This window comes from Oncorhynchus nerka, linkage group LG26, assembly GCF_034236695.1.
Source record: "Oncorhynchus nerka isolate Pitt River linkage group LG26, Oner_Uvic_2.0, whole genome shotgun sequence".
NCBI classification, from domain to species: Eukaryota; Metazoa; Chordata; class Actinopteri; order Salmoniformes; family Salmonidae; genus Oncorhynchus; species Oncorhynchus nerka.
The window spans coordinates 44263577-44286839 of record NC_088421.1 but is presented as its reverse complement, the minus strand read 5'-3'; the positions used below and the strand labels follow the sequence as shown (position 1 = coordinate 44286839).

Below are 23263 nucleotides of genomic sequence, written 5' to 3'. Positions count from 1 at the left end.
GTACCAGGGTAATGATATCACAAACAAACTGGTACCAGGGTAATGATAGCACAAACAAACTGGTACCCCAAATCGTTGGCTGCTGTCAAATTGTGGTCACCATAGAGACGGGAGGAACCGCGCGCGCTGCTCTCCTCCCACGGGCGGAGCGGGCCGGTTTAAATACCTTGGTAGGATGCTTCATCCGGTGGAAGGATAGTTCAACCCTCAGCAGTTTACCTGTCCCGTCCCGCTATCTCGTGGAGTAACGTATACCCAGACATCTTTGTAGGATAGACTACATCCCGAGTCCATCATCTACCGGAGAAAGACTAAAGTGAGTATTGAGTCTGCTTCCTTTTAAATAAATGTGGCCGTATGCGAATAGTCTACCGGTAACAGCCTGCCGTTCTCTATAGACAGGTGCATATAGAGGGGTCTGTTACTGCGTGCAGGACAGCGTTGTTTGAACACGGAAATATATATCTATTGTCAATTCTGTTAGAAGAAAGACCGTTGGAAAAGGAAATACGCTACAAGGTTTTAGGCGGGCTGCACCTGTTCAGGTGCTACGTGTTGCTTTGCAATGTTTCAATCAACAATGTGCACTTTATTGGACTTTCAGATAAGTTGTTGTCGCTAAATTTAGATGACGTTTCGACTTTTCCATGTAGGACCCGATCCCCTGGGTCTCAGCTTGTGTTTTAGTGTTGTGGTGATATAAGGGTATAGTTGGGTTGGGTTTGAACAGGCAATAAGCACGACACTACCTACCTACCTACTGTGCCATAAAGGTTTAGACCTCTTGACAGAGGCTGTGTTTACATACAGGCTCGGATAATAGAGTGATGTTTATGTCAGGTGATGGACTTTTTCCAACTGCCATTTCATTTATTAGCATGTCACCTTGTGCAACAATTCATAGACCTAAAAAATACAACCATCATCACCAGAAGTTGGTTTGACACCCGAGTTGGGATCAATCCCATTTCAACTCCCATCTATTGAAAATACAACCATCATCACCAGAAGTTGGTTTGACACCTGAGTTGGGATCAATCCCATTTCAACTCCCATCTATTGAAAATACAACCATCATCACCAGAAGTTGGTTTGACACCTGAGTTGGGATCAATCCCATTTCAACTCCCATCTATTGAAAATACAACCATCATCACCAGAAGTTGGTTTGACACCTGAGTTGGGATCAATCCCATTTCAACTCCCATCTATTGAAAATACAACCATCATCACCAGAAGTTGGTTTGACACCTGAGTTGGGATCAATCCCATTTCAACTCCCATCTATTGAAAATACAACCATCATCACCAGAAGTTGGTTTGACACCTGAGTTGGGATCAATCCCATTTCAACTCCCATCTATTGAAAATACAACCATCATCACCAGAAGTTGGTTTGACACCTGAGTTGGGATCAATCCCATTTCAACTCCCATCTATTGAAAATACAACGGCACCATTCAATAACGTGAATGTGAATTTCAATTCATCTCCTGTATTGAAATGGAATTGACCCGACCCCTGGTATCCCCGCTGGCCCAGCCGCCACACAGCCCAGTACCTGGTAACCTGTCCTTACTGTGCAGCCAGAACACCATCAGCTAATGTCAATGTGTCCTTTTACTGGGCACTTTCACCTCTTCATTCAAAGACTCCATCATGGACACTCTTACTGATGGTTGTGGCTGCTTTGTGTGATGTATTGTTGTCTCTACCTTCTTAGCCTTTTGTTCTGTTGTCTGTGCCCAATAATGTTTGTGCTGCTACCATGTTGTGCTGCTACCATGTTGTGTTGCTACCATGTTGTGCTGCTACCATGTTGTTCTGCTACCATGTTGTGCTGCTGCCATGTTGTGCTGCTACCATGTTTGTGCTGCTGCCATGTTGTGTTGCTACCATGTTGTGTTGCTGCCATGTTGTGTTGCTGCCATGTTGTGTTGCTACCATGTTGTGTTGCTACCATGTTGTGTTGCTGCCATGTTGTGCTGCTGCCATGTTGTGTTGCTGCCATGTTGTGTTGCTACCATGTTGTGTTGCTACCATGTTGTGTTGCTGTTGTGCTGCTGCCATGTTGTGCTGCTGTCATGTTGTGCTGCTGCCATGTTGTGTTGCTACCATGTTGTGTTGCTACCATGTTGTGCTGCTGCCATGTTGTGCTGCTACCATGTTGTGTTGCTACCATGTTGTGTTGCTACCATGTTGTGCTGCTACCATGTTGTGCTGCTACCATGTTGTGTTGCTGCCTTGCTATGTTGTTGTCTTAGGTCTCTCTTTATGTAGTGTTGTGTTGTCATGTGCTGCTGCCATGCTATGTTGTTGTCTTAGGTCTCTCTTTATGTAGTGTTGTGTTGTCATGTGTTGCTGCCTTGCTATGTTGTTGTCTTAGGTCTCTCTTTATGTAGTGTTGTGTTGCTGCCTTGCTATGTTGTTGTCTTAGGTCTCTCTTTATGTAGTGTTGTGTTGTCTCTCTTGTCGTAATGTGTGTTTTGTCCTATATTTTTATTTAATTTATTTTTAATCCCAGCCCCCTTTTGCCTTTTGGTAGGCCGTCATTGTAAATAAGAATTTGTTCTTAACTGACTTGCCTAGTTAAATAAATGTTAAATGAAAAAATAAATAGATGTGAATGCTGTGACCAGAGACTACGCGGCCTAGTGACTGACTGATTGACAGGTCATCATGTTGGTGTCAACAGTAACGCTAGGCTGGAGCTGGCCACAGGAGAGGAGACACTGACTGGACACACAGTTCCCTTATAAGGAATAGAACTGGTTCAGTCCCTGGCTGTGCCCTTAATCCTATGGGCCCTGGTCAAAAGTAGTGCACTACGTAGGGACTAGGATGCCATTTGGGACGCAAACCCCCTAGCATCTCTCTGTATAGGGCCATCAGAGGCAGTGGGCTTTGAGGAGAGGTTTCAACCAAACATGGTCATCGTTATCGTCCTCCCAGCATGGCTTATCAACCGCTGTTTCAAGGCTTTTATAGCTGCTGTTATCCTGCTGATATTTTACATATTCTATGGCGTCGTGGTCATGGGCAGGCGGAGCTGGGCTGCTGCAAAGCCTTGTGGGTCCTGTGACCCGCAGCAGGGAGAGAAGAAGAGCTGTCAGTGAGTAATGATGACGTGGTTGTAGGAGATTGGGAATGAGACCCTGAATAAATAAAAAATTAATCGAGATTGAAACTGAAGCTGTAGACCGATATAACGAGGCATTGGAGGATGAATTTAAAATGTGCTGTTAAACCACAGAGTGATACAGAGAGAGAGAAAGAGAGGGGGGAAGAGAGAGACTGGACAGAGACAGACAGACAGACAGACATACAGACAGACAGACAGACAGACAGAATGTTTCTGAGGTCTAAAGTAGCATTTCCTATTAATCACTGTGATTGTTGTTGTTTGAGTTGATGTTTTGTGAATTCTCCATCAGAGGGATAGTTATAACATCATACTCTCTCCCCCTCTTCCTATATCTCTCCTTCTCCTCCTCTCTTCCTATATCTCTCCTTCTCCTCCTTCTTCCTCCTCCTCCTCCTCTCCCTTCTCTCTCTCTCTTCCTATATCTCTCCTTCTCTCCTCTCTTCCTATATCTCTCCTTCTCTCCTTCCTCTCTCCTTCCTCTCTTCCTATATCTCTCCTTCTCCTCCTCTCCTTCTCCTCCTCTCTTCCTATATCTCTCCTTCTCCTCCTCTCTTCCTATATCTCTCCTTCTCCTCCTCTCTTCCTATATCTCTCCTTCTCCTCCTCTCTTCCTATATCTCTCCTTCTCCTCCTCTCTTCCTATATCTCTCCTTCTCCTCCTCTCTCCTCATATCTCTCCTTCTCCTCCTCTCTTCCTATCCTCCTTCTCCTCCTCTCTCCTATATCTCTCCTTCCTCCTCTTCCTATATCTCTCTTCTCTCCTCCTCCTCTTCCTATATCTCTCCTTCTCCTCCTCTCTTCCTATATCTCTCCTTCTCCTCCTCTCTTCCTCTCCTTCTCCTCTTCTTCCTATATATCTCTCCTTCTCCTCCTCTCTTCCTCTTCCTTCTCCTCCTCTCTTCCTATATCTCTCCTTCTCCTCCTCTTCCTTCCTCCTTCTCTTCCTATCTCTCATATCTCTCCTTCTCCTCCTCTCTTCCTATATCTTCTCCTCCTCTCTTCCTATATCTCTCTCCTTCTCCTCCTCTCTTCCTATATCTCTCTTCTCCTCCTCTCTTCCTATATCTCTCCATCTCTCCTTCTCCTCCTCTCTTCCTATATCTCCTTCTCTTCCTATATCTCTCCTTCTCCTCCTCCTTCCTATATCTCTCTTCTCCTCCTCTCTTCCTATATCTCTCCTCCTCCTCTCTTCTTCCTATATCTCTCCTTCTCCTCCTCTCTTCCTATATCTCTCCTTCTCTCTCTCCTCTCTTCCTATATCTCTCCTTCTCCTCCTCTCTTCCTATATCTCTCCTTCTCCTCCTCTCTTCCTCTCTCCTCTCTCTCTTCCTTCTCTCCTTCCTCTCTTCCTTCCCTATATCTCTCCTTCTCCTCCTCTCTTCCTATATCTCTCCTTCTCCTCCTCTCTTCCTATATCTCTCCTTCTCCTCCTCTCTTCCTATATCTCTCCTTCTCCTCCTCTCTTCCTATATCTCTCCTTCTCCTCCTCTCTTCCTATATCTCTCCTTCTCCTCCTCTCTTCCTATATCTCTCTCCTCCTCTCTTCTCTCTCTCTCCTTCTTCCTATATCTCTCTCTCTCTCTTCCTATATCTCTCCTCCTCCTCCTCCTCTCTTCCTATATCTCTCCTTCTCCTCCTCTCTTCCTATATCTCTCCTTCTCCTCCTCTCCATCTTCTCTCTCCTCTCTTCCTATATCTCTCTTCCTTCTCCTCCTCTTCATATCTCCCCTCTTCCTTCCTATCTCTCCTTCTCCTCCTCTCCTCCTCTCTTCCTATATCTCTCCTTCTCTTCCTTCCTCTTCATCTCCCCTCCTCTCTTCCTCTTCCTATATCTCTCCTTCTCCTCCTCTCTTCATCTCTCCCCTCTCTTCCTATATCTCTATTTCTCCTCCTCTCTTCATCTCTCCCTCTCTTCCTATATCTCTCTTCCTATATCTCTCCTTCTCCTCCTCTCTTCCTATATCTCTCCTTCTCCTCCTCTCTTCCTATATCTCTCCTTCTCCTCCTCTCTTCATCTCTCCCTCTCTTCCTATATCTCTACTTCTCCTCCTCTCTTCCTATATCTCTCCTTCTCCTCCTCTCTTCCTATATCTCTCCTTCTCCTCCTCTCTTCCTATCTCTCTCCTCCTCTCTTCCTATCTCTCCTTCTCCTCTTCATCTCTCCTTCTCCTCCTCTCTTCCTCTATCTCTCTCTTCTCCTCTCCTTCTCCTCCTCTCTTCTATATCTCTCCTCTCCTCCTCTCTTCATCTCTCCTCTCTCTTCTTCTATATCTCTCCCTTCTCCTCCTCTCTTCCTATATCTCTCCTTCTCCTCCTCTCTCTCCTATATCTCTCCTTCTCTCTTCCTTCTCTCTTCTCTCCTCTCTTCATCTCTCCTCTCTTCCTATATCTCTCCTTCTCCTCCTCTCTTCCTATATCTCTCCTTCTCCTCCTCTCTTCCTATATCTCTCCTTCTCCTCCTCTCCTTCTCCTCCTCTCTTCCTATATCTCTCCTTCTCCTCCTCTCTTCCTATATCTCTCCTTCTCCTCCTCTCTTCATCTCTCCTCCTCTCTTCCTATATCTCTCCTTCTCCTCCTCTCTTCATCTCTCCCTCTCTTCCTATATCTCTCCTTCTCCTCCTCATCTCTACCTTTTCCTCTCTCTTTCTCTCCCTCTCCCTCAGATTTGAGACCGACCCTCCAATCACAGACGACCTTCCTGTCACCGACGACGACCTTCCCAAGATGGCTGCCGCCTCCGCCTCTGACGACAGCAAGTTCCTGCGGCAGGACGACGACTTCAGAAACAGTGGTGTGGGGCAGGCTGATTGGTCGGCCAAGAAGATGGTGTGGATCCCGTCAGAGAAGGAGGGGTTTGAGGCTGCCAGCATCAAGGAGGAGAAGGGAGACGATGTAAGGATGTTACACCCCAAATGGCACCCTATTCCCTATATAGTACACTACTTTTCACCAGGGCCCTAGTAAATCTTCATCCTCTTCCTCCTCTTCTTCTTCCTCTTCCTCCTTCTCCTCCTCCTCATCTTCCTCCTCATCCTCTTCCTCCTCGTTTTCCTCCTCTTCTTCCTTTTCCTCCTGCTCCTCTTCCTGTTCTTCCTCCTCCTCTTCCTCCTCCTCCTCTTCCTCCTGTTCTTCCTCCTCCTCTCTCCTCCTCTCCAGGTGCTGGTAGAGTTGGCTAACGGTAGGAAAGCGACAGTCAACAAGGATGACATCCAGAAGATGAACCCTCCTAAGTTCAGTAAGGTGGAGGACATGGCAGCTCTAACCTGTCTCAACGAGGCCTCTGTCCTCCACAACCTCAAAGAGAGGTACTTCTCCAGCCTCATCTACGTGAGTACACTCTTACAACAAATGGGTTCCTAAAGGGTTCTTCAGTCCCCATAGGAGAAGCCTTTTGGGTCCCATGTAGAAACCTCTGTGGAAAGGGTCCTATATGGAACCCAAAAGGGTTCTCCCTGGAACCAAAAGGGTTCTACCTGGAACCCAAAAGGGTTCTCCCTGGAACCAAAAGGGTTTTACCTGGAACCCAAAAGGGTTCTCCCTGGAACCAAAATTGTTCTACCTGGAACCCAAAAAGTGTTATTCAAAGGGTTCTCCTATAGGGACAGCCGAAGATCCATTTTAGGTTCTAGATAGCACTTATTTGTTCACTTTTTACTGCAGTGGGCTAAATCAGCGCCACACAGAGTGTTTCTGGGTCGTCTTAAACAAATCTACTTTGAAACAAAAGTCTACACCTCACACACATGGTTATGGGCTTAAATAAAATAAGACCCCTGAACCATGTCAGATACAGACCCCTGTACCATGTCAGATACAGACCCCTGTACCATGTCAGATACAGACCCCTGTACCATGTCAGATACAGACCCCTGTACCATGTCAGATACAGACCCCTGAACCATGTCAGATACAGACCCCTGTACCATGTCAGATACAGACACCTGTACCATGTCAGATACAGACCCCTGTACCATGTCAGATACAGACCCCTGAACCATGTCAGATACAGACCCCTGAACCATGTCAGATACAGACCCCTGAACCATGTCAGATACAGACCCCTGAACCATGTCAGATACAGACCCCTGAACCATGTCAGATACAGACCCCTGAACCATGTCAGATACAGACCCCTGTACCATGTCAGATACAGACCCCTGTACCATGTCAGATACAGACCCCTGAACCATGTCAGATACAGACCCCTGAACCATGTCAGATACAGACCCCTGAACCATGTCAGATACAGACCCTGAACCATGTCAGATACAGACCCCTGAACCATGTCAGATACAGACCCCTGAACCATGTCAGATACAGACCCTGAACCATGTCAGATACAGACCCCTGAACCATGTCAGATACAGACCCCTGTACCATGTCAGATACAGACCCCTGAACCATGTCAGATACAGACCCCTGAACCATGTCAGATACAGACCCCTGAACCATGTCAGATACAGACCCCTGAACCATGTCAGATACAGACCCCTGAACCATGTCAGATACAGACCCCTGAACCATGTCAGATACAGACCCCTGAACCATGTCAGATACAGACCCCTCAGAACCATGTCAGATACAGACCCCTGAACCATGTCAGATACAGACCCCTGAACCATGTCAGATACAGACCCCTGAACCATGTCAGATACAGACCCCTGAACCATGTCAGATACAGACCCCTGAACCATGTCAGATACAGACCCCTGAACCATGTCAGATACAGACCCCTGTACCATGTCAGATATAGAGTTGAAATGTATTCAATGTTGAGTTTGTATCCCAGTATTACACTTTATATACATCACAGAAGACTGAAATCTAACAAAACCGTTTGACGAAGAAACACAGAATTCTCAGCTGGTTTTTATGAATAGTGTTTATAAAATGATAATATGAATAACATTCCACCCATGAGGCCACTGGAGGGTGATTTGATCATTTGACTGCAGGAAACGCATACAAGTGTATAGACAATATCCGTATAGACACACACACACACACACACACACACACACACACACACACACACACACACACACACACACACACACACACACACACACACACACATAAATGATGATTTGGTTTTAGCTGTATGTTGATCCTAACCTCTCCTCCTCCTCCTCTTCATCATCTTCCTCCTTTTCTCCCCTGCTCTCTTCCTTCTCTTGCCCCTCTCCTCGCCTCTTTCTCCTCCCACCTCCTCCTCCTCTCTTCCTTCTCCCCTCCTCCATCCTCCCTCCTCTCCTTCATCCTCTTCCTTCCCCTCCACTCCCCCTCCCCTCCTCTCCTTCCCCTCCTCTCTTCCTTCTCCCCTCCTCCATCCTCCCTCCTCCTCTCCTCCATCCTCTTCCTTCCCCTCCACTCCCCTCCTCTCCTCTTCCTCCCTCCTCCATCCTCCCTCCTCCTCTCCTTCCCCTCCTCTCCCCTCCTCTCCTTCCCCTCCTCTCTTCTCCAGACATATTCAGGTCTGTTCTGTGTGGTGGTGAACCCATATAAGATGCTTCCTATCTACTCAGAGAAGATCATTCAGATATATAAGGGGAAGAAACGCCACGAGGTTCCTCCTCATATCTACTCCATCACTGATAACGCTTACAGGAACATGATGCAAGGTGAGAGAGAGAGAGAGAGAGAGAGAGAGAGAGAGAGAGAGAGAGAGAGAAGAGAGAGAGAGCAAAGGAGAGAGAGAGAGAGAGTTTGTATAGGCGTGTGTGTGTGTGTGTGTGTCATTTAATGAATGTTATAGAAATGGGACAACACAGTTTAATTGAGGACAGGCGATACAGCATTGAATGTCTAGAGACATCTGTCTGGTCTAGCAGTGGATTTAACCTTAAACTTGCCTTCCAAATGCCTTCCTGGTATTCCCTATATAGTTCACTACTTTTCACCAGGGCCCTACTCCCTATATAGTTCACTACTTTAGCCCTACCAGAGCCCTAATTCCCTATAAGTCAGCTTTTCACCAGAGCACATCAAATGAAATATTTGTCACATGCTTTGTGAACAACAGGTGTAGACTAACAGTGAAAAGCTGACTTACGTCCCCAACAATGAAGAGAGAAGATGAGATGCAAATTATACTAATAATGATAATAATAAATACACAATGATCAATGATAACTTTGTTATATACACAGAGTACCAGTACCTAGTCAATGATAACTTGGTTATATACACAGAGTACCAGTACCTAGTCAATGATAACTTGGTTATATACACAGAGTACCAGTACCTAGTCAATGATAACTTGGTTATATACACAGAGTACCAGTACCTAGTACCTAGTCAATGATAACTTGGTTATATACACAGGTACCAGTACCTAGTCAATGATAACTTGGTTATATACACAGAGTACCAGTACCTAGTCAATGATAACTTTGTTATATACACAGGGTACCAGTACCTAGTTATAACTTGGTTATATACACAGAGTACCAGTACCTAGTCAATGATAACTTGGTTATATACACAGGGTACCAGTACCTAGTCAATGATAACTTGGTTATATACACAGAGTACCAGTACCTAGTCAATGATAACTTGGTTATATACACAGGTTATATCAATGATAACTTGGTTATATACAGGAGTACCAGTACCAGTACCTAGTCAATGATAACTTGGTTATATACACAGAGTACCAGTACCTAGTCAATGATAACTTGGTTATATACACAGAGTACCAGTACCTAGTCAATGATAACTTGGTTATATACACAGGGTACCAGTACCTAGTCAATGATAACTTGGTTATATACACAGGGTACCAGTACCTAGTCAATGATAACTTGGTTATATACACAGGGTACCAGTACCTAGTCAATGATAACTTGGTTATATACACAGGGTACCAGTACCTAGTCAATGATAACTTGGTTATATACACAGGGTACCAGTACCTAGTCAATGATAACTTGGTTATATACACAGGGTACCAGTACCTAGTCAATGATAACTTGGTTATATACACAGGGTACCAGTACCTAGTCAATGATAACTTGGTTATATACACAGGGTACCAGTACCTAGTCAATGATAACTTGGTTATATACACAGAGTACCAGTACCTAGTCAATGATAACTTGGTTATATACACAGAGTACCAGTACCTAGTCAATGATAACTTGGTTATATACACAGGGTACCAGTACCTAGTCAATGATAACTTGGTTATATACACAGGGTACCAGTACCTAGTCAATGATAACTTGGTTATATACACAGAGGTACCAGTACCTAGTCAATGATAACTTGGTTATATACACAGGGTACCAGTACCTAGTCAATGATAACTTGGTTATATACACAGAGTACCAGTACCTAGTCAATGATAACTTGGTTATATACACAGGGTACCAGTACCTAGTCAATGATAACTTTGTTATATACACAGGGTACCAGTACCTAGTCAATGATAACTTGGTTATATACACAGGGTACCAGTACCTAGTCAATGATAACTTGGTTATATACACAGGGTACCAGTACCTAGTCAATGATAACTTGGTTATATACACAGGGTACCAGTACCTAGTCAATGATAACTTGGTTATATACACAGGGTACCAGTACCTAGTCAATGATAACTTGGTTATATACACAGGGTACCAGTACCTAGTCAATGATAACTTGGTTATATACACAGGGTACCAGTACCTAGTCAATGATAACTTGGTTATATACACAGGGTACCAGTACTGAGTCAATGATAACTTGGTTATATACACGGGGTATCAGTACTGAGTCAATGATAACTTGGTTATATACACAGAGTACCAGTACCTAGTCAATGATAACTTGGTTATATACACAGAGTACCAGTACCTAGTCAATGATAACTTGGTTATATACACAGAGTACCAGTACCTAGTCAATGATAACTTGGTTATATACACAGAGTACCAGTACCTAGTCAATGATAACTTGGTTATATACACAGGGTACCAGTACCTAGTCAATGATAACTTGGTTATATACACAGGGTACCAGTACCTAGTCAATGATAACTTGGTTATATACACAGGGTACCAGTACCTAGTCAATGATAACTTGGTTATATACACAGGTACCAGTACTAGTCAATGATAACTTGGTTATATACACAGGGTACCAGTACCTAGTCAATGATAACTTGGTTATATACACAGGGTACCAGTACCTAGTCAATGATAACTTGGTTATATACACAGGGTACCAGTACCTAGTCAATGATAACTTGGTTATATACACAGGGTACCAGTACCTGAGTCAATGATAACTTGGTTATATACACAGGTACCAGTACCTAGTCAATGATAACTTGGTTATATACACAGGGTACCAGTACTGAGTCAATGATAACTTGGTTATATACACAGGGTACCAGTACCTAGTCAATGATAACTTGACCTAGTCAATGATAACTTGGTTATATACACAGGGTATAGTACCTAGTCAATGATAACTTGGTTATATACACAGGGTACCAGTACCTAGTCAATGATAACTTGGTTATATACACAGGGTACCAGTACCTAGTCAATGATAACTTGGTTATATACACAGGGTACCAGTACCTAGTCAATGATAACTTGGTTATATACACAGGGTACCAGTACCTAGTCAATGATAACTTGGTTATATACACAGGGTACCAGTACCTAGTCAATGATAACTTGGTTATATACACAGGGTACCAGTACCTAGTCAATGATAACTTGGTTATATACACAGGGTACCAGTACCTAGTCAATGATAACTTGGTTATATACACAGGGTACCAGTACCTAGTCAATGATAACTTGGTACACAGGGTACCAGTACCTAGTCAATGATAACTTGGTTATATACACAGGGTACCAGTACCTAGTCAATGATAACTTGGTTATATACACAGGTACCAGTACCTAGTCAATGATAACTTGGTTATATACACAGAGTACCAGTACCTAGTCAATGATAACTTGGTTATATACACAGGTACCAGTACCTAGTCAATGATAACTTTGTTATATACACAGGGTACCAGTACTGAGTCAATGATAACTTGGTTATATACACAGGGTACCAGTACTGAGTCAATGATAACTTGGTTATATACACAGGGTACCAGTACCTAGTCAATGATAACTTGGTTATATACACAGGGTACCAGTACCTAGTCAATGATAACTTGGTTATATACACAGGGTACCAGTACCTAGTCAATGATAACTTGGTTATATACACAGGGTACCAGTACCTAGTCAATGATAACTTGGTTATATACACAGGGTACCAGTACCTAGTCAATGATAACTTGGTTATATACACAGGGTATCAGTACTGAGTCAATGATAACTTGGTTATATACACAGAGTACCAGTACCTAGTCAATGATAACTTGGTTATATACACAGAGTACCAGTACCTAGTCAATGATAACTTGGTTATATACACAGGGTAATGATAACTTATACCAGTAGTCAATGATAACTTGGTTATATACACAGGGTACCAGTACCTAGTCAATGATAACTTGGTTATATACACAGGGTACCAGTACCTAGTCAATGATAACTTGGTTATATACACAGGGTACCAGTACCTAGTCAATGATAACTTGGTTATATACACAGGGTACCAGTACCTAGTCAATGATAACTTGGTTATATACACAGGGTACCAGTACCTAGTCAATGATAACTTGGTTATATACACAGGGTACCAGTACCTAGTCAATGATAACTTGGTTATATACACAGGGTACCAGTACTGAGTCAATGATAACTTGGTTATATACACAGGGTACCAGTACCTAGTCAATGATAACTTGGTTATATACAAGGGGTACCAGTACCTAGTCAATGATAACTTGGTTATATACACGGGGTATCAGTACTGAGTCAATGATAACTTGGTTATATACACAGGGTATCAGTACTGAGTCAATGATAACTTGGTTATATACACAGGGTATCAGTACTGAGTCAATGATAACTTGGTTATATACACAGGGTACCAGTACCTAGTCAATGATAACTTGGTTATATACACAGGGTACCAGTACTAGTCAATGATAACTTGGTTATATACACAGGGTACCAGTACCTAGTCAATGATAACTTGGTTATATACACAGGGTACCAGTACCTAGTCAATGATAACTTGGTTATATACACAGGGTACCAGTACCTAGTCAATGATAACTTGGTTATATACACAGGGTACCAGTACCTAGTCAATGATAACTTGGTTATATACACAGGTACCAGTACCTAGTCAATGATAACTTGGTTATATACACAGGGTACCAGTACCTAGTCAATGATAACTTGGTTATATACACAGGGTACCAGTACCTAGTCAATGATAACTTGGTTATATACACAGGGTACCAGTACCTAGTCAATGATAACTTGGTTATATACACAGGGTACCAGTACCTAGTCAATGATAACTTGGTTATATACACAGGGTACCAGTACCTAGTCAATGATAACTTTGTTATATACACAGGGTACCAGTACCTAGTCAATGATAACTTGGTTATATACACAGGGTACCAGTACTGAGTCAATGATAACTTGGTTATATACACGGGGTACCAGTACCTAGTCAATGATAACTTGGTTATATACACAGAGTACCAGTACCTAGTCAATGATAACTTGGTTATATACACAGGGTACCAGTACCTAGTCAATGATAACTTGGTTATATACACAGGGTACCAGTACTGAGTCAATGATAACTTGGTTATATACACAGGGTACCAGTACCTAGTCAATGATAACTTGGTTATATACACAGGGTACCAGTACCTAGTCAATGATAACTTGGTTATATACACAGGGTACCAGTACCTAGTCAATGATAACTTGGTTATATACACAGGGTACCAGTACCTAGTCAATGATAACTTGGTTATATACACAGGGTACCAGTACCTAGTCAATGATAACTTGGTTATATACACAGGTACCAGTACCTAGTCAATGATAACTTGGTTATATACACAGGGTACCAGTACCTAGTCAATGATAACTTGGTTATATACACAGGGTACCAGTACCTAGTCAATGATAACTTGGTTATATACACAGGGTACCAGTACCTAGTCAATGATAACTTGGTTATATACACAGAGTACCAGTACCTAGTCAATGATAACTTGGTTATATACACAGGGTACCAGTACCTAGTCAATGATAACTTGGTTATATACACAGGGTACCAGTACCTAGTCAATGATAACTTGGTTATATACACAGAGTACCAGTACCTAGTCAATGATAACTTGGTTATATACAAGGGGTACCAGTACCTAGTCAATGATAACTTGGTTATAAACACAGAGTACCAGTACCTAGTCAATGATAACTTGGTTATATACACAGAGTACCAGTACCTAGTCAATGATAACTTTGTTATATACACAGGGTACCAGTACCTAGTCAATGATAACTTGGTTATATACACAGGGTACCAGTACTGAGTCAATGATAACTTGGTTATATACACGGGGTACCAGTACCTAGTCAATGATAACTTGGTTATATACACAGGGTACCAGTACCAAGTCAATGATAACTTGGTTATATACACAGGGTACCAGTACCTAGTCAATGATAACTTGGTTATATACACAGGGTACCAGTACCTAGTCAATGATAACTTGGTTATATACACAGGGTACCAGTACCTAGTCAATGATAACTTGGTTATATACACAGGGTACCAGTACCTAGTCAATGATAACTTGGTTATATACACAGGGTATCAGTACTGAGTCAATGATAACTTGGTTATATACACAGAGTACCAGTACCAGTACTGAGTCAATGATAACTTGGTTATATACACAGAGTACCAGTACCTAGTCAATGATAACTTGGTTATATACACAGAGTACCAGTACCTAGTCAATGATAACTTGGTTATATACACAGGTACCAGTACCTAGTCAATGATAACTTGGTTATATACACGGGGTACCAGTACCTAGTCAATGATAACTTGGTTATATACACAGGGTACCAGTACCTAGTCAATGATAACTTGGTTATATACACAGGGTACCAGTACCTAGTCAATGATAACTTGGTTATGTACACAGGGTACCAGTACCTAGTCAATGATAACTTGGTTATATACACAGGGTACCAGTACCTAGTCAATGATAACTTGGTTATATACACAGGGTACCAGTACCTAGTCAATGATAACTTGGTTATATACACAGGGTACCAGTACCTAGTCAATGATAACTTGGTTATATACAAGGGGTATCAGTACTGAGTCAATGATAACTTTGTTATATACACAGAGTACCAGTACCTAGTCAATGATAACTTGGTTATATACACAGAGTACCAGTACCTAGTCAATGATAACTTGGTTATATACAAGGGGTATCAGTACTGAGTCAATGATAACTTGGTTATATACACAGGGTATCAGTACTGAGTCAATGATAACTTGGTTATATACAAGGGGTATCAGTACTGAGTCAATGATAACTTGGTTATAAACACAGGGTACCAGGACCTAGTCAATGATAACTTGGTTATATACACAGGGTATCAGTACTGAGTCAATAATAACTTGGTTATATACACAGGGTACCAGTACCTAGTCAATGATAACTTGGTTATATACACAGGGTACCAGTACCTAGTCAATGATAACTTGGTTATATACACAGAGTACCAGTACCTAGTCAATGATAACTTGGTTATATACACAGGGTACCAGTACCTAGTCAATGATAACTTGGTTATATACACAGAGTACCAGTACCTAGTCAATGATAACTTGGTTATATACACAGGGTACCAGTACCTAGTCAATGATAACTTGGTTATATACACAGGGTACCAGTACCTAGTCAATGATAACTTGGTTATATACACAGGGTACCAGTACCTAGTCAATGATAACTTGGTTATATACACAGGGTACCAGTACCTAGTCAATGATAACTTGGTTATATACACAGGGTACCAGTACCTAGTCAATGATAACTTGGTTATATACACGGAGTACCAGTACCTAGTCAATGATAACTTGGTTATATACACGGGGTACCAGTACCTAGTCAATGATAACTTGGTTATATACACAGGGTACCAGTACCTAGTCAATGATAACTTGGTTATATACACGGGGTACCAGTACTGAGTCAATGATAACTTGGTTATGTACACAGGGTACCAGTACTGAGTCAATGATAACTTGGTTATATACACAGGGTACCAGTACCTAGTCAATGATAACTTGGTTATATACATGAGGTACCAGTACCTAGTCAATGATAACTTGGTTATGTACACAGGGTACCAGTACCTAAAACTTATTTTTCATCCACTCCACAAATTTCGTGTTAACAAACTATAGTTTAGGCAAGTCGGTTAGGACATCTACTTTGTGAATGACACAAGTAATTTTTCCAACAATTGTTTACAGACAGATTATTTCACTTATAATTCACTGTATCACAATTCCAGTGGGTCAGAAGTTTACATACACTAAGTTGACTGTGCCTTTAAACAGCTTGGAAAATTCCAGAAAATGATGTCATGGCGTTAGAAGCTTCTGATAGGCTAATTGACATCATTTGAGTCAATTGGAGGTGTACCTGTGGATGTATTTCAAGGCCTACCTTCAAACTCAGTGCCTCTTTGCTTGACATCATGGGAAAATCTAAAGAAATCAGCCAAGACCCCAGAAAAAAAATTGTAGACTTCCACAAGTCTGGTTCGTTCTTGGGAAACTTTTTTGGAGAAATGTCCTCTGGTGAAACAAAAATATAACTGTTTGGTCATAATGACCATCGTTATGTTTGGAGGAAAAAGGGGAGGCTTGCAAGCCGACGAACACCATCCCAACTGTGAAGCATGGGGGTGGCAGCATCATGTTGTGGGGGTGCTTTGCTGCAGGAGGGACTGGTGCACTTCACAAAATAGATGGAATCATGAGGGAGGAAAATTACGTGGATATATTGAAGCATCATCTCAAGACATCAGTCAGGAAGTTAAAGCTTGGTTGCAAATGTGTCTTCCAAATGGACAATGACCCCAAGCATGCTTCCAAAGTTGTGGCAAAACGGCTTAAGGACCACAAAGTCAAGGTATTGGGGTGGCCATCACAAAGCCCTGACCTCAATCCTATAGAACATTTGTGGGCAGAACTGAAAAAGTGTGTGCGAGCAAGGAGGCCTACAAACCTGACTCAGTTACACCAGCTCTGTCAGGAGGAATGGGCCAAAATTCACCCAACTTACTGTGGGAAGCTTGTGGAAGGCTACCCAAAATGTTTGACCCAAGTTAAACAATTTAAAGGCAATGCTACCAAATACTAATTGAGTGTATGTAAACTTCTGACCCACTGGGAATGTGATGAAAGAAATTAAAGCTGAAATAAATCATTCTCGCTCTACAATTATTCTGACATTTCACATTCTTAAAATAAAGTGGGGATCCTAACTGACCTCAGACAGGGAATGTTTACTAGGACTAAATGTCAGGAATTGTGAAAACTGAATTTAAATGTATTTAGCTAAGGTGTATGTAAACTTCTGACTTCAACTGTAGATCTGTACATATAGGTAGTGGTAAAGTGACTAGGCAACAGGATAGCGATTAAACAGACAGAACTATTTTGGGTTCCATGTAGAACCCTTTCCACAGAGTGTACTACATGGAACCCAAAAGTAGTGCATTATTTAGGGAATAGAATTCCACACAGAACCCAACAGGATAGCGATTAAACAGACAGAACTATTTTGGGTTCCATGTAGAACCCTTTCCACAGAGTGTACTACATAGAACCCAAAAGTAGTGCATTATTTAGGGAATAGGATACCAGACAGAACCCAAATCCTACTGGTCCAGTTTCCTGCCATCAGAAGGGGGGTGATCTCCAAAATACCCATACATGGAGCAGGTTACCAAGGTTACCTTCCTCCAGTAGCCCTCTCCATCTCCCTGCTATTTTTAGCCAATATTGAGTGACAGCGAAGTTAATCTGGTGCAGAAATAGATTTAGGAAGAATTAGGGAAGCTGTTCCTGGCCTCTAGTCTTTCCTCTATGTGTGAGTGAACAGAGCACCTTGAGTTCATGTTTGGTGTGTTCAGCTTGGCTTCAACTGTCCTGCCTTAACCCATCTCTCTCCCTCTGTTCCCCTTGTCTGCTTCTATCTCTCTCCCCCTCCCTCCCTCTCCCTCTCTCTCCCCTCCCTACCTCTCTCTCTCCCCTCCCTCCCTCTCTCCCCCCTCCCTCTCTCTCCCCCTCCCTCCCTCTCTCTCTCCCCCTCCCTACCTCTCTCTCCCCCCCCCTCCCTACCTCTCTCTCCCCCTCCCTCCCTCTCTCTCCCCCTCCCTCCTCTCTCCCCCTCCCTCTCTCTCTCCCCCTCCCTCCCTCTCTCTCTCCCCCTCCCTACCCTCTCTGTCTCTCTCCCTCACCCTCTCTCCATCTCCCTCCTTCCCTATCTCTCCCTCCCTCCCTCCCCCTCTCCCCATCCCTCTGTCTATCTCTCCCCTTCCCTCTCTCCCTTTCTCCCTCCCCCTCTGTCTCTCTCTCCCCTTCCCTCTCTCTCCTTTCTCCCTCCCCCTCTCCCCATCCCTCTGTCTATCTCTCCCCCTTCCCTCTCTCTCTCTCTCCCCCCCTCTCCCCATCCCTCTGTCTATCTCTCCCCTTCCCTCCCTCCCTCCCTCCCTCCCTCCCTCCCTCCCTCCCTCCCTCTCTCTGTCTCTCTATCTCTCTCTCTCTCTCCCTCACCCTCACTCCATCTCCCTCCTTCCCTATCTCTCCCTCCCTCCTCTCCCCCTCCCTCCCTTCCCTTCCCTTTCTCCCTCCCTCCCTTTCTCTCTGTCTTTCTCCACAGAGCGTGAGGACCAGTCAATTCTGTGCACGTGAGTCCAAACCTCAAACACAAACATGTTTTTTCCAACACATGACCTTGTTGCCCCATGTACCAGGGATGTGTCCCAAATGTCACCTTATCCTGTGACCTTGGGTCTATCAGGTTCTACCTGAGCTAAGAAATGTTCTGAGATTTGGAGCATCAACGTTTTCACATCTCAGAATTCTTTTGTTCACTCTTAGAATAAAGGGTTCCAAAAGGGTTCTTCCGCTGTCCCCATATGAGAACCCTTTTTGGTTCCAGGTAGAACCCTTTTTGGTTCCAGCACCCTCTGTGGAAAGGGTTTCACATGGAACCCAAAAGGGTTCTACCTGGAACCAAAAAGGGTTCTACCTGGAACCAAAAAGGGTTCTTCAAAGGGTTCTTGAAATAGTACCCCTATTGGGGACAGAAGAAGAACCCTTTTAGGTTCTAGATAGCACCTGTTTTCTAAGAGCGTAGTGAATTCTTCTTTCATAACGAATTAAGGTCGTCACCTAAATCTTGAGACATTTGTAAATAGTTTTTTTGGGGGGGGGTGCATCTGCAGATAGAACCCTATGGTTCTGACATCTGCAGATAGAACCCTATGGTTCTGACATCTGCATATAGAACCCTATGGTTCTGACATCTGCAGATAGAACCCTATGGTTCTGAAATGTCAATCTGGGTTCAGCCATAAGTTTCTATCAGACACTTCTGAATTAGACAGATGTGAGTCTGGACCCCTGTCCCTCTCCTCCCTAACACCCTGTCCCTCTCTCTCTAACCCCTGTCTCTCTCCTCTCTACCCTACCAGAGGTGAGTCTGGACCCCTGTCCCTCTCCTCCCTAACACCCTGTCTCTCTCCTCTCTACCCCACCAGAGGTGAGTCTGGACCCCTGTCCCTCTCCTCCCTAACACCCTGTCTCTCTCCTCTCTACCCCACCAGAGGTGAGTCTGGACCCCTGTCCCTCTCCTCCCTAACACCCTGTCTCTCTCCTCTCTACCCCACCAGAGGTGAGTCTGGACCCCTGTCCCTCTCATCCCTAACACCCTGTCTCTCTCCTCTCTACCCCACCAGAGGTGAGTCTGGACCCCTGTCCCTCTCTCTCTAACCCCCTGTCTCTCTCCTCTCTACCCCACCAGAGGTGAGTCTGGACCCCTGTCCCTCTCTCTCCTAACCCCTGTCTCTCTCCTCTCTACCCCACCAGAGGGGAGTCTGGACCCCTGTCCCTCTCTCTCTAACCCCCTGTCTCTCTCCTCTCTACCCCACCAGAGGTGAGTCTGGACCCCTGTCCCTCTCCTCCCTAACACCCTGTCTCTCTCCTCTCTACCCCACCAGAGGTGAGTCTGGACCCCTGTCCCTCTCCTCCCTAACACCCTGTCTCTCTCCTCTCTACCCCACCAGAGGTGAGTCTGGACCCCTGTCCCTCTCCTCCCTAACACCCTGTCTCTCTCCTCTCTACCCCACCAGAGGTGAGTCTGGACCCCTGTCCCTCTCCTCCCTAACACCCTGTCTCTCTCCTCTCTACCCCACCAGAGGTGAGTCTGGACCCCTGTCCCTCTCTCTCTAACCCCCTGTCTCTCTCCTCTCTACCCCACCAGAGGGGAGTCTGGACCCCTGTCCCTCTCTCTCTAACCCCCTGTCTCTCTCCTCTCTACCCCACCAGAGGTGAGTCTGGACCCCTGTCCCTCTCTCTCTAACCCCCTGTCTCTCTCCTCTCTACCCCACCAGAGGGGAGTCTGGACCCCTGTCCCTCTCTCTCTAACCCCCTGTCTCTCTCCTCTCTACCCCACCAGAGGTGAGTCTGGACCCCTGTCCCTCTCTCTCTAACCCCCTGTCTCTCTCCTCTCTACCCCACCAGAGGTGAGTCTAGACCCCTGTCCCTCTCTCTCTCTAACCCCCTGTCTCTCTCCTCTCTCTCTCCTCTCTACCCCACCAGAGGGGAGTCTGGACCCCTGTCCCTCTCCTCCCTAACACCCTGTCCCTCTCCTCTCTACCCCACCAGAGGGGAGTCTGGACCCCTGTCCCTCTCTCTCTAACCCCCTGTCTCTCTCCTCTCTACCCCACCAGAGGTGAGTCTAGACCCCTGTCCCTCTCCTCCCTAACACCCTATCCCTCTCTCTCTAATCCCCTGTCTCTCTCCTCTCTACCCCACCAGAGGTGAGTCTGGACCCCTGTCCCTCTCTCTCTAACCCCCTGTCTCTCTCCTCTCTACCCCACCAGAGGTGAGTCTGGACCCCTGTCCCTCTCTCTCTAACCCCGTCTCTCTCCTCTCTACCCCACCAGAGGTGAGTCTGGACCCCTGTCCCTCTCCTCCCTAACACCCTGTCCATTTACATTTACATTACATTTAAGTCATTTAGCAGACGCTCTTATCCAGAGTGACTTACAAATTGGTGCATTCACCTTATGACATCCAGTGGAACAGCCACTTTACAATAGTGCATCTAAATCTTTTAAGGGGGGGGGTGAGAAGGATTACTTTATCCTATCCTAGGTATTCCTTAAAGAGGTGGGGTTTCAGGTGTCTCCGGAAGGTGGTGATTGACTCCGCTGTCCTGGCGTCGTGAGGGAGTTTGTTCCACCATTGGGGGGCCAGAGCAGCGAACAGTTTTGACTGGGCTGAGCGGGAACTGTACTTCCTCAGTGGTAGGGAGGCGAGCAGGCCAGAGGTGGATGAACGCAGTGCCCTTGTTTGGGTGTAGGGCCTGATCAGAGCCTGGAGGTACTGAGGTGCCGTTCCCCTCACAGCTCCGTAGGCAAGCACCATGGTCTTGTAGCGGATGCGAGCTTCAACTGGAAGCCAGTGGAGAGAGCGGAGGAGCGGGGTGACGTGAGAGAACTTGGGAAGGTTGAACACCAGACGGGCTGCGGCGTTCTGGATAAGTTGTAGGGGTTTAATGGCACAGGCAGGGAGCCCAGCCAACAGCGAGTTGCAGTAATCCAGACGGGAGATGACAAGTGCCTGGATTAGGACCTGCGCCACTTCCTGTGTGAGGCAGGGTCGTACTCTGCGGATGTTGTAGAGCATGAACCTACAGGAACGGGCCACCGCCTTGATGTTAGTTGAGAACGACAGGGTGTTGTCCAGGATCACGCCAAGGTTCTTAGCGCTCTGGGAGGAGGACACAGTGGAGTTGTCAACCGTGATGGCGAGATCATGGAACGGGCAGTCCTTCCCGGGAGGAAGAGCAGCTCCGTCTTGCCGAGGTTCAGCTTGAGGTGGTGATCCGTCATCCACACTGATATGTCTGCCAGACATGCAGAGATGCGATTCGCCACCTGGTCATCAGAAGGGGAAAGGAGAAGATTAATTGTGTGTCGTCTGCATAGCAATGATAGGAGAGACCATGTGAGGTTATGACAGAGCCAAGTGACTTGGTGTATAGCGAGAATAGGAGAGGGCCTAGAACAGAGCCCTGGGGGACACCAGTGGTGAGAGCACGTGGTGAGGAGACGGATTCTCGCCACGCCACCTGGTAGGAGCGACCTGTCAGGTAGGACGCAATCCAAGCGTGGGCCGCGCCGGAGATGCCCAACTCGGAGAGGGTGGAGAGGAGGATCTGATGGTTCACAGTATCGAAGGCAGCCGATAGGTCTAGAAGGATGAGAGCAGAGGAGAGAGAGTTAGCTTTAGCAGTGCGGAGCGCCTCCGTGATACAGAGAAGAGCAGTCTCAGTTGAATGACTAGTCTTGAAACCTGACTGATTTGGATCAAGAAGGTCATTCTGAGAGAGATAGCGGGAGAGCTGGCCAAGGACGGCACGTTCAAGAGTTTTGGAGAGAAAAGAAAGAAGGGATACTGGTCTGTAGTTGTTGACATCGGAGGGATCGAGTGTAGGTTTTTCAGAAGGGGTGCAACTCTCGCTCTCTTGAAGACGGAAGGGACGTAGCCAGCAGTCAGGGATGAGTTGATGAGCGAGGTGAGGTAAGGGAGAAGGTCTCCGGAGATGGTCTGGAGAAGAGAGGAGGGGATAGGGTCAAGCGGGCAGGTTGTTGGGCGGCCGGCCGTCACAAGACGCGAGATTTCATCTGGAGAGAGAGGGGAGAAAGAGGTCAGAGCACAGGGTAGGGCAGTGTGAGCAGAACCAGCGGTGTCGTTTGACTTAGCAAACGAGGATCGGATGTCGTCGACCTTCTTTTCAAAATGGTTGACGAAGTCATCTGCAGAGAGGAGGAGGGGGGAGGGGGAGGAGGATTCAGGAGGGAGGAGAAGGTGGCAAAGAGCTTCCTAGGGTTAGAGGCAGATGCTTGG

The 23263-nt window shown here is 45.2% G+C and overlaps 1 protein-coding gene across 1 annotated transcript in view; it reads left to right on the top strand.

The window, feature by feature from the left end:
• Positions 1-204: 204 nt before the first annotated feature.
• Positions 205-23263, top strand: part of LOC115103527 (myosin-11-like) — a 93116-nt gene continuing 70057 nt past the window's right edge. Inside the window, exons 1-6 of the mRNA XM_065010785.1 lie at positions 205-316; positions 5809-6037; positions 6302-6472; positions 8610-8766; positions 19005-19032; positions 22442-22456. Of these exons, the coding sequence (XP_064866857.1) occupies positions 5870-6037; positions 6302-6472; positions 8610-8766; positions 19005-19032; positions 22442-22456 (539 nt within the window). The 5' untranslated portion in view covers positions 205-316; positions 5809-5869. The remainder of the gene's footprint in view (positions 317-5808; positions 6038-6301; positions 6473-8609; positions 8767-19004; positions 19033-22441; positions 22457-23263) is intronic.